At 40.8% G+C, this 13551-nt stretch overlaps 1 protein-coding gene across 1 annotated transcript in view; it reads left to right on the top strand.

Annotated features, from left to right (window-relative positions):
- LOC128686548 (uncharacterized) overlaps nt 1-13551 on the top strand; it is a 459000-nt gene that overhangs the window by 444526 nt on the left and 923 nt on the right. Inside the window, exon 5 of the mRNA XM_070084371.1 lies at nt 9898-10097. Within this exon, the coding sequence (XP_069940472.1) occupies nt 9898-10097 (200 nt within the window). The remainder of the gene's footprint in view (nt 1-9897; nt 10098-13551) is intronic.

The raw sequence follows: 13551 nt of genomic DNA, 5'->3' as shown, positions 1-13551 counted from the left end.
AGGGTTTGTCGAATATGCCTTTCTAAAGTGCCATTATATCTTGTCAAGTATGCCTTTCTAAAGTGGCATTTTGTCCCGTAGAGTATGTCTTTCTAGAATGACATTCTATCCTGTCGATCATGCCTTTCTAAGGCTATGTTTTAATTCCGTCGACTATACCTTCCTAGAGTGGCTTTCTTTCCAGTCAAGTATGCCTTTCTAGAGTTTCATTCTTTTCAGTCAAGTATGCCTTTCTAAAATGGCATTTTATATTATCGAATATGCCTTTCTAAAGTGACAGTCTCTTCTGCCAAGCCTACCTGGCTAAAGTGTCATTCTATCCTGTCAAGCATGCCTTTCTAAAGTGATATTCTATTTTGTCAAGTATGCCTTTCTAAAGTGGCATTCTATCTTGTTAAATATGCCTTTCAAAGGTGACTTTGCCTTTCTAAAGTTACTATGTCTTTTTAAAGTGGTATTCTATCCTGCCAAGTATGCCTTTCTAAAGAAGTATTTTATCCTGTCGACCAAGCCTTTCTAAGGTGGCATTGTATCCTGTCGACTATACCTTCCTAAAGTGGTATTCTCTCCTGTAGAATATTCCTTTCAAATTCAAAGGTGAAACATGGGTCCTTGAAATGCTCTTCTTGAAGTATTATCACCAGAGATTTCTACTTCCTTTACCGTTCCATCTCTCTCTTCAGAGAAGAGACTAGACTTCTCAGAAGCTTTGCCAGGTGGGGAAGTAGAAGGATAATATGATTACGACGTCAGAGATTTCGGAAATTCTTCTTCTGTGAAGCAGCGGTATTAGTTCCTGAACCCCTAGATATTCCTTTATTAATGTGTACCTTTCTAATAGTGAACAATGATTTGCATTAATGTATGAGTTACCTTATAAGTATCAGCTACGGTGGCTATCTCAGACGCCTCAGAGCATAGATGATCCATTATACTGGAACAAGTGGAGGAAGGTATTTGTAAAATTCCTTCTTTAAAATTAGCAGGAACCACTTAATGTAAGTTTAGAATTTATCTGTAGTACACCACCTATGGAAGCCAACTTGCTTCTATTTGGTAAAGTCTGCATAGGTCTGCCCTTTCTTTCTTTTCAACGTAAGAAATGTGCGCTGATAACTATCAGAAATTTGTTAATATTCATCCAGAACAGCTTGATAAACTTGGTTATAATTAATTTTCATCACGTAGGGCGATATTGCTGCTCATTTTGAACTTCTCCAGTTAAAGTTGTGTGCAATAGGACAGCCCATGGTTCTTAAACCATTTCAGGGCAATATATAAAGTACGTATTTTCAGGAGATTGATTCTTAAACACGTGGAAAAGGGTATTTTTCTGATCAGTGAGCTCTCTGTCTTAAAATATAGAACGTTGTGTAGGGTCAACCTTAAATAGTTGATATCTTATCTCTTCTCCGTCCCACTCCTGATGTAAGAGTCGTTGGAGATTCGTAGTCTCCATCAGTAGCTTAAATAACCTTTCCATTCTGTCAAACAGCTCTTCAGTATAAGGATAAGCTGACAAATCAAATCAGGTACTGAAGAGGGGATTTGAAACCATACAATAGTTTTTTTTCTCTTTGCCAAGTCGTAGTTTTCTTTCTCAGCTGAGGAGTATCAATTCTTAGAGGAGGAGGGAAGAAATATCCCTGTGGCCTGAACATGTAACTCAAAAAAACTGTTCCTAGAACATAAGAATGTAAGAAAGAAGGAACACTGCAACAGGCCTACTGACCCATGCGGAGCAGGTCCATGTCCCCCTCCCCGAATTATCCCAATGACCCCCCCCCCCCCGGATTAGCCCAATAACCCACCCAGTCTGGTCACCTCCACTCAAGGAAGGAGCACGACGCCAGACCCAGCAGCACAAGCTAATCAGGTCCAACTCGCACCCACCCACACCCACTCATGTATTTATCTAACCTATTTTTAAAATTATACAACGTTTTAGCCTGAATAACTGTATTCGGGAGTTTGTTCCAGTCATCCACAACTCTATTACCAAACCAGTGCTTTCCTATATCCTTCCTGAATCTGAATTTTTCCAACTTGAAACCATTGCTGCGAGTCCTGTCTTGGCTGGAAATTTTCAGCACGCTATTTACATAGCTTTATTTATTCCTGTTTTCCATTTATACACCTCGATCATATCCCCCCTAATTCTACGCCTTTCGAGAGAGTGCAAATTCAGGGCCCTCAGTCTATCCTCAGGGAAGATTTCTGATACATGGGATCATCTTTGCCATCCTCCTTTGTACGTTTTCCAGAGCATTTATATCCATTCTGTAACACGGTGACCAGAACTGAGCAGCATAGTCTAAATGAGGCCTAACCAAGGATATATAGAGTTGAAGAACAACCTGAGGACTTCTATTATTTATACTTCCAGATATGAAGCCAAGAATTCTGTTAGCTTTATTGCGAACAATAATGCACTGTTTTCTTGGTTTTAGATTACTGCTAACCAGAACTCCTAAATCCTTTTCGCAAGCAGTAGTATTAAGACCTACATTATTTAGTTTATATGTGGCATGGTTATTTACCTGTCCAACATTTAGAACTTTGCATTTGTCAATATTAAACTGCATCTGCCACTTCTCCGACCATTGCATCAGTCTATTCAAATCATCCTGGAGTGCTCTAGTGTCCTCATTAGAATGAATTGGACGGCCTATTTTGGTGTCATCAGCAAATTTGCTTATGTCGCTATTTATATTCTCTCATCTATGTCGTTTATGTAAATTGTGAACAACAACGGGCCCACCTGAGGAACACCGCTTGTGACGTGCCCCCATTCTGATTTCTCCCCATTTATGCAAACTCTCTGCTGCCTATTTGTCAGCCATGCCTCTACCCAGGAAAAAGAATTCTCCTCCTATTCCGTGTGCCTTAAGTTTCCTCAATAGCCTGCGGTGTGGAACTCTATCGAAAGCTTTACTGAAGATCCTGCAGAACTCAGTTAGCGTCCAACATTTACCCATTCGGGTATAGTTCTAGACCGTGTCGGGAACAAACCTGTGCCCACAGTAACCCTGTCAGTTGCCAAACACTGAGATCAAGTTACTGAAACGTGATCCTTATGAGAGTTGTAGAGGGAGGGCGATATATGACCCCTCCCCGTTCCTTCACTTAACTCCCTCGGCAAAGAATCCACCAAACTCTCTGTACTAGTCATTTCGGTTTCCATAATAAATTTTCCGCAAAAGATGATTCCTCATAACGCCTTAACACAACTGTAAACAGCTTCTACCTTAGCAATTCTCTAACCTCACTGGCAGAGAGCCAGCGATCGTAAGGAACTCCCAGGTGAAAGTGGTCTGAGCCTAGTTAAAGTTACATTATCTGTAAAAACGTCCTATATTCAGTCATTTACAATAATGACTATTAAATGAAAACAAACGCATGCGGTACCATATTGGAATTGCAAAATAGTATGTTAATTTGCAGTTATTTAATTGCATAGGCAGAGTTAATTTCTTTTCATGGACAGAAGTATGGGCAGTATAGTTAGAAATATAGAATATTGACCTCTAGCTCTTGGGTCACGGACAAGCCACAAATTACTATGGGCCAGAAATAGCTATCTGATTTAATGATAGTACACTAATGACGGGCCTGTGTACCTGCCTAATAATTTGAGTTGTCCAAAAAAAAAAAGATTAAACATCGATGTGAACATGTAAAGCTTAACAGAGTTTAATAGATTCAGGAAGGTTAAACTGTAAACTAATATGCTACGGAAACACGTTTATTCTGTCACGGTAAAACGCGTTACAAATATTCTATAACTGTACTGTTATGAAATTTCAGAATTACAGTGTCCCACTTTTAGGCGGCGGAATCATGCAAAGAGACAAATCAAAAAGCCTAATTAATCTGTTTATAAGAGATATATTATTATTATTATAATCAAGGGGGAAGCGCTAAACCCGGAGGATTATACAGCGCCTGGGGGGGGGGGGATGTGGAAGGCATTCAGGCTTAATTCGGGGAACTGGAGCACAGATCCAATTCCCTAAATCAAGAGCCCCTCACCAACATCAAGGAACTTTCCTTGAGGGGTATAAGAGATACAACTACATAATGCACCGTATGCAACCAAGACACGATAAATGTCGAATATTAATTGTAAAACATTTGAAAATCCTCTAAACAGCCACTACCAAGTTAAACCAAGAATATAAATATTATTATTATTAGAAATTGTTAGAAATTAATAATAATTATTATTGTTAGAAATAAATTGTTTAAAAGCTTAGTGAAGTTACCAATACCACGGCTGCCTCACCATTAGAAATATATAATACCAATACCACGTCTGTCTCACCATTAGAAATGTATAATACCAATACCACGTCTGTCTCACCATTAGAAATATATAATACCAATACCACGTCTGTCTCACCATTAGAAATATATAATACCAATACCACGTCTGTCTCACCATTAGAAATATATAATACCAATACCACGTCTGTCTCACCAACAGAAAATATGACATCACACCAAACCCCACAGTTACAGAGAATCGAAAGGATCTCAGCTAACAAGAGACAACAGAAGACACAACTTAGAATAAACGATCAGCTTTTAGTGGAGGCAGTATGAAGAAGAGAGCCTCTTTGGGCGAGATAGACATTGGTAACGTCTCAGGAAGTGAACGAACTACATAGTTAATATCGTTCAGACATCAATATAACTTTGAATAAATGGTTTAGAAATCGGCAAGTTGATTAATGAGACACTTGTGCAACATTTGGTATATTTATTCTGGAAACGTTACGCCATACAGTGGCGTTTTCAGTCCTATGTAGAAAACGGTGTCTCATTCATCAAGACAACTCCCATATATGTAATCAAAACATTACAATCCAAACGAGCAGAAGAGACAGTGGTGAATGCCAACTGACTGATATACAAGTTTGGCCCTGGTGGTCACTGAACCCTGTTGACCTAACTTTGAGGTGCGTGAAGTTCCAGTCACATAGCACATACCATGGCAATCACCTTAATGTAACATGACTCATATACCGCATACATCGTCACTATTTTGCAAAAATCCTTGACAACATTGTATGATATTAGATAACTTTTTAAAAGTTCTGTTTAGCGAAAATATCAATTATAGTAATTATACTTCTAATATATAAAAAGATAAGAGTAAAGATAGTGATGTTCACACACTGAGTTGTGCTCTGTGGGAAGCGCATGGCAGTACTAAGAGCTTAAATAAAGATTACCTAATTACATCCCAACTAACTTAAACCTTAAATGCTGGTCAATATTACTTAAAAAAAAAATAACAAAAAAAAGGCACAATACCGTGAGAGGAACGATATACAAATAACCCGCACATAGAAGAGATAGGAGCCCACGACGACACCTCGGCCCGACTTCATGGATGGTCCAGGTCGGGCCGAGGCGTCGTCGTGGGCTCCTCTCTTCTATGTGCGGGTTATTTGTGTACTTAATGAAAAGTTTGGATTGTTCTTTCCCAGATTAAATCACAAGTTGCTATTTATGGTAGAATCTGAATGAATTGAAATACTGGTATGAGATAATTTTTGAGTTCCTCTTTCGATTGGCTTCATCCCTTCACCGCTGATAATAATAATTATTATTATTATTATTATTATTATTATTATTATTCAGTATGGCTTCAATGTAGATGTTTCTTACACTTGGTTTAAATTAGTTTTGGGTTGTGTATGTCCTAATTTGCCATTTTTATTGAGAAAATAATTGTTAGTTTTCATGTGATAATCTGTGAATATCTCCTTCGACTCTCTTCACATCATCATCGCAAACATTTAAATGCATTAGTAACTTATGCCACACTTTTACAATCACTTGCAATAAGGTGCAAGGGGCTGAACTTATTCGAAAAGGGGATACCTTCCTTGCATTATTCAACGATCGTAATACATTTGGACTCGGTTCCCATATGGCAAATGCTGTTTAAAATTCGCATTGAAAATAAAAACAAAATTAAATTGTTTGCTTACAAATAACTTTAAGTACAAAAGATACGAGAGTCTTTAAATAATTATATACTAACACAAAAAATGACTTAATGTTCCTAATTATCACTTATTTTGTAAATTATCTCAGAAATTACAAGTCGGCAGAATAATCCAGTCGAAAGTTATCTCAGAAATACTTATATGTCTGGGTCATAGCTCACGTACACTTCAATTAAGTTCCATGCTCACACCTGCTTGAAAAAGTAGGTTCCAAGCAGTCAGCTGAGGTGGGGTGTTGAGTAACTAAGTCAGTCCTGCCGACAGGCTTTTAACGAGCAAAACCAAAAAAATCATTGACTTAACTTTTATTTTTGAAAGGGTGAACCGGTAGGCCAGCGGAAGACCTTAGTCAGATGACCAAAAACTCCAGCGGAGGGTCATGACTAAAATCCTATTTTCTGACCAATCTTACCTAACCTAACCTAACAAAATAAATTATCTGAAGCCTCGTATATAGTCTAAAGCAATAATTTATATTATACAGTATGATAGGGTTAATATATGAAATTATTAAAACGAATTTAGCATTAGAATAGTTAAATATGTAAAACTGATACCTAGCATACTCACGATGGTACACACACACAATTATGCGATTAAAAAAAAAGCCGGAAGAGTTAAATAAACTATTTTTAAATGCAAAAGTGTGGAGAAGATGCAGCTGGCTTTATGCTGAACCTTGGATACCACAACAAGATAAAGTAAAATATGTGACGGTTCGTGGGGTGTTTGTGGTTCCTGCTGCGCTTGTCGTTCCTGTGATGCTCGAGTTTCTTGTAGTGATTGTGCTTCCTGGAATGCTTGTGCTTCCTGGAATGCTTGTGCTTCCTGGAATGCTTGTGCTTCCTGGAATGCTTGTGCTTCCTGGAGTGTTTGTGATTCCTCAGGTACTAGTACTTGTGGTTTCTGGACTACCTCTTCCACTATCTCCACTTCCTTCTTTTATTTTTCTTCCTCTCTCTCCCGTCCCTGCCTTTCTTTCGTATAAACACTGGCTCCCTTACCTGCGTGTGTTAGTGTGTCTGGTTAATAGTGTAACTCGGACAAAAACGCCATCATAGGTTTTAGTCTCTTATGTGCTGGTTATTTGTGTATTGTACAAGTCACGGTATTGTGTCTTTCTATTCTTCACAACTAACACCGATTCATGTCTCTGTCTGGTTTTGTCTCTCTTCCCTTCCTTCGTTTACTTCCCCTGCTCCCTCCCTTCCTATCTCCATTGCCCACTCTCGGCTAATCAACTCCTCTCTCTTCCCCCATCACTTACTCTCACCCATGCTCCCCTTCATCATTTTCTCGATCCATCACCCACTCTTAACTGTTTCATCGCTACTTCCCTTCCTCATCCACTCGCATAACCTCCCGTCCATCCTTCCTTCCATCACACTCTCGAATAACTATACCGACCATCCCTCCTTCCATCACACTCTCGACTAACTACCCCGACCATCCCTCCTTCCATCACACTCTCGACTAACTACCCCGACCATCCCTCTTTCCATCACACTCTCGACTAACTATCACGACCATCCCTCCGTCCATCACACTCTCGACTAACTTCCCCGACCATCCCTCCTTCCATCACACACTCGACTAACTACCCCGACCATCCCTCCTTCCATCACACACTCGACTAACTATCCCGACCATCCCTCCTTCCATCACACTCTCGACTAACTACCCCGACCATCCCTCCTTCCATCACACTTTCGACTAACTACCCCGACCATCCCTCCTTCCATCACACACTCGACTAACTACCCCGACCATCCCTCCTTCCATCACACACTCGACTAACTACCCCGACCATCCTTCCTTCCATCACACTCTCGACTAACTATCCCGGCCATCCCTCCTTCCATCACACTTTCGACTAACTACCCCGACCATCCCTCCTTCCATCACACACTCGACTAACTACCCCGACCATCCCTCCTTCCATCACACTTTCATCTAACCACTTCAACCGTTCTTCATTCCATCACACAGTGTCGACTAATCCTTCCATCCATCTCTACAGCCATCAACCATATTATGGATTTATGCCTTTACCATTGCATTGGATTCCATAAACCGAATCACTGACATATCTACACTATATGCAGGCCATAATTAATGTTTCTAAAATAATATTTTTTCACCAAGGGTGAACCTGAGTACTTAATAAACCCCTTAAAAAATTGTTCAGAGGGTAACAACATTAAACATAAACACTGTACTTAAAACTAGTTTATTATACTAGAGGATATATGCATCTCAGTATATTAAGAATACATGCAAAAATCAGTGTTCTTCCTCATATACCAAACACTTGAGACAATGAGGAAATGGTATGGTGATACCGACAAGATGTGGAAAAAGACACTTATGTACAGTTCAGGACATTTATTAAAGGAAACGTTTCGCCACAGAGTGGCTTCTTCAGTCCTAATACAGAGAAAACTAAGAAAACATGTATATATATAGTGGCAGGAGTCACCTCACCTGACTCCTGCCACTATATATACAAATGTTTTCTTAGTTTTCTCTGTATTAGGACTGAAGAAGCCACTCGTGGCGAAACGTTTCCTTTAATAAATGTCCTGAACTGTACATAAGTGTCTTTTTCCACACTTGAGACAATATTATTTTTTTATAAGTAATAATAATTGGAGGGAATATAAATGTATATGGTATACTCATGATATGAGATAACAGGATTCCATTATCCAAGGCACTCTAACTATACTATCCAAGATAGATACAGCGTTGTAAAACTGTAGTCAACACCTTAAACATGGAAGAAGAAAAGCAACCATCAAACACCCAAAGATGAACATACAGAGGACCTAAAACTTTAACAAAGTTCCAGTTAGAATACTGGGCAGTGTATTTCCATGTGCCACGGCTCTGATAGTCAGTCAATAACGTAGAAATATCAGAAGCCAGCCTCTGAACAGAAAGATATCATGACAGGAAATTCCAGTACACTCTCTGACTCACCACCAGAGAAATTTAAGGATATAGGAAACCATAGACGAACGCTTAGAAGCAAAGAGAAGGTGAGAATCAGCTAGCTAGCAAGTCCACACTAACCACTGACAAAATATGGCAGACGGAAGGACAGAGAGAGAGAGAGAGAGAGAGAGAGAGAGAGAGAGAGAGAGAGAGAAAGAGAAACACAGTCAAAAAGTCAAAAAGACTGACAAACATTGACAGAGGCAGTTCTCATCTCTAGGCGATTTCTAGATTTTTTTGAGTAACTAGCATGCGTAAGCAATACTCAGAAATATTATTCATTCAGATATAAAAGTATAATTAATTGGTGACATACAACAATGAATAATGACACACAGACGTGACAGTGGTGAGAAGGTCACACCCCTTACTGGACTCAATCAATAGTGAAAAGCACAGGGAAGTCTAAAACACAGGTTGCATCTATTGAATCTGGCCAGTAGTCACGTCTACGACCCACTCAACAAATTAACCTACACAAAATAAATTTACTACGATCCTACTCACACAACGGAACACTGATACAACAAATATTACTTTTGTAATTCCGGCTTTGAATAATAAAAGCACCAATTTTATGATGTTGGGTAAACAAATCTTGTGCACGAGGGGGAAAACCTTATAGATAATAATAAAAAAAAAGAATTTTTATATTAAAAAGTAGTATTTCAACTTCAGAAATGTTTGTATTGTGTTTGTCTGAAACTAACACTAATACTTTCAACAGTGATATGCATACATAATAGAAAATTGTACGAGTATATCATACCTACTTTTGATTAACCACAACCTCCCTCACTGATGTTAGATTATCTCCCTCCCTTCTCAAACGACCCATTCTCGTCTAACCACCATCCCTCTCCCTCCCACACCACCACAGATCTCCCCGCAGCACACGAGACTGGTGACGCCTGAAGCCCGACTGAGGAGCTCAGCTATGGGGTTGGGCGTGATTGAGGATGGTCGTGGTGGGTTGTCGCAGACGTCGGAGCTCACACTGGTGCTCAGGCCGACACACTTCAACCCCGGGGGTCAGGCCACACTCACCTGCGCTGCCACCGTTCCTGATGTCTATCATATGTAAGTGTGACCCTTGCTGCTGACATCATTGATGCTATTAACAGGATTATGTTTGCTTATACCTTACCACTAACACACCAATACCACATCATTACCACACCACAACATTACTACAACACTATCATGCCACTAACTTATCACTATCACATCAATACCACACCACTACCGCAACAATAAAATATCACCATACAACTAGCACATTATTACTACTATCATACCACTTACACCACTAGTATACCACGACACTACTATCACATCACTACAGTGCTGCCACTACATTACCACAATACCACCAAACCGCAACACAACCACCAAATTTTAACACCACTACCATACCACCACAATACTACCATATCATCACACAACTACCATATCACACCACTACACTACTAACATACTACATCACTACCATACCATCACATCGCTACCATACCGCCACACAACTTCCATACCATTACTAAACAATACCACCATACTGCTATACCACCACACTACTACCACACCACCACTACCATATGTATAATCATACCACTGCCATACCGCCAAAGGACTACCATACCATACCATTACACGACTATCATGCACCACATCGCTACCATACCGCTACACCACTACAACTGCACCACACCACTACCAAACCAATACACCACTACCATACCACCACTTCATTACTATAAGACCACGCCACTACCAATGCACCACACGTCTACCATGCTACCACACCGCTACCATACCACACCACTACCATTGCACCACAGCACTACCAAATAATAACGTTACTGCCATACCACCACAACACTGCCATACCACTACACCAATACCATACTACCACGCTACTACCATACCAACACACCACTGCCATATCAACACACCTCTGCCATACCACCACACCACTAACATACCACCACACCACTAACATACCACCACACCACTAACTTACCACCACACCACTAACATACCACCACACCACTAACATACCACCACACCACTAACATGCCACCACACCACTAACATATCACCACACCACTACCATTCCACTACACCACAACCATTCCACTACACCACAGCCATACTACCACACCACAACCATAATACTACACAAACATATAACTATGCTAGGACCATACCACCACACCACTGCCACACCACTACCATACCGCAACCATACCACTACACTATTACCATAGGAACACACCACTACCACACCGCTACACCACTACCATACCACTACGCCACTACCACAGCACCACCAATACCCCACTACCACATTACTATACCGCTACCCTACCACCACACCAATACAATAGCAGCACACAACCACCATACCAGTGCCATCCTACCTACAATACTGCCACATCACTACCATACCACAAAACTACCATACTACCTCACCATACCACAGCACATCACTACCATACTACTACCATACCAGCACATAACTACGGTACTACTACACTAACAAACCACTTCACTAAAATAGCGCACCACTACCATACCACTACACCACTACCATGTCACCACACCACTTCCATACCACTACACGACTACCATAGCACCATACCACTACCATAGCACTCCACCACTTCCATGCCACTACACCACTAAAATAACACCACACCACTACCATAACACCACACCACTACCATAACACCACATCACTACCATAACACCACACCACTACCATAACACCACACCATTACCATAACACCACACCACTACCATAACACCACACCACTACCATAACACCACACCACTACCATAACAATCACACCACTACCATAACACCACACCACTACCATAACACCACACCACTACCATAACACCACACCACTACCATAACATCACACCACTACCATAACACCACACCACTACCATAACACCACACCACTACCATAACACCACACCACTACCATAACACCACACCACTACCATAACACCACACCACTACCATAACACCACACCACTACCATAACACCACACCACTACCATAACACCACACCACTACCATAACACCATACCACTACCATAACACCACACCACTACCATAACACCACACCACTACCATAACACCACACCACTACCATAACACCACACCACTACCATAACACCACACCACTACCATACCACTACCATAACACCATACCACTACCATAACACCACACCACTACCATAACACCACACCACTACCATAACACCACACCACTACCATAACACCACACCACTACCATACCACTACCATACCTCTACCATACATCTTTTCATCTGAATACATAAATGATTTATTACATGTTTCCTGTCAGGATATAAAGGGCGTAATATGTGGCACTTCCCCTCACTGCCTTCCTAGTCTTCTTCTCCTCTTCTTCCACTTCATCATCTTTTCTTCTATCTAGTCACATTCTTATAATCATTTTTTTGCTCTCGTGTTTCTATTCCATGTATTTTCTCTCCTATCATTCTCCACATTTTCTTCCTTTTCTCTTTTTCTTAACACATTTTTCTCTTTTTCTCATTCTCTTCTTTTTGTTTCCTTTTCATTCTGTTTGTCATCCCATACTCTCATCTTTCTTTCCTCCTTCTCATCTTTTTCCTCTTTCTCCTCCTGATTTCTCTTCTTTATATATTTCCTCGTATCTCTTTTATCCTGCCCTTCTCTTTCCTCCTCCTCGTTTGTCTCTTTTCTTTTATCTAATCCTCTTTTTTTCTCATTTCCGACTTCGTACTCTTCATTTTTCCACTGATTCTCTTATTCCTGTTGTTCCCTTTCACTTTCTTCCCCTTATTCCCTCGCTCTCATTATGCTCCTCCTCATTGCATCCTCAACTTTTTTTTCTCCTACTAATTTATTCGTTATGTTCTTGTCTCTTTCCTCCCCCTCCTCTTCCCATTCTCATCCCCCTTTCCTCTCCCTCCGTTGTTCTATCATAACACACACATTTAGAACGAATTCAAGGTAATTAGTGTTTGGTCTTCTAGACTCATCCTTGACATAGATAACAGAGTCTCCTGGTGTTAGCCTCTGGCATGTGCTCTGTTTCCTGGTGTTAGCCTCTGGCATGTGCTCTGTCTCCTGGTGTAAGCTTCTGGCATGTGCTCTGTCTCCTGGTGTTAGTCTCTAGCATGTGCTCTGTCTCCTGGTGTTAGCCTCTGGCAAGTGCTATGTATCCTGTTGTAAGCGTCTGGCATGTGCTCTGTCTCCTGGTGTTAGCCTCTGCCATGTGCTCTGTCTCCTGGTGTTAGCCTCTGGCACGTGCTCTGCCTCCTGGTGTTAGTCTCTGGCATGTGCTCTGTCTCCTGGTGTCAGCCTCTGGCATGTGCTCTGTCTCCTCGTGTTAGCCTCTGGCATGTGCTCTGTTTCCTGGTGTAAGCTTCTGGCATGTGATCTGTCTCCTGGTGTCAGCCTCTGGCATGTGCTCTGTCTCCTGGTGTTAGCCTCTGCCATGTGCTCTGTTTC

The sequence above is a fragment of the Cherax quadricarinatus genome, chromosome 12 (assembly GCF_038502225.1).
Source record: "Cherax quadricarinatus isolate ZL_2023a chromosome 12, ASM3850222v1, whole genome shotgun sequence".
NCBI lineage: Eukaryota > Metazoa > Arthropoda > Malacostraca > Decapoda > Parastacidae > Cherax > Cherax quadricarinatus.
This window is presented reverse-complemented; position numbering and strand designations above follow the sequence as displayed.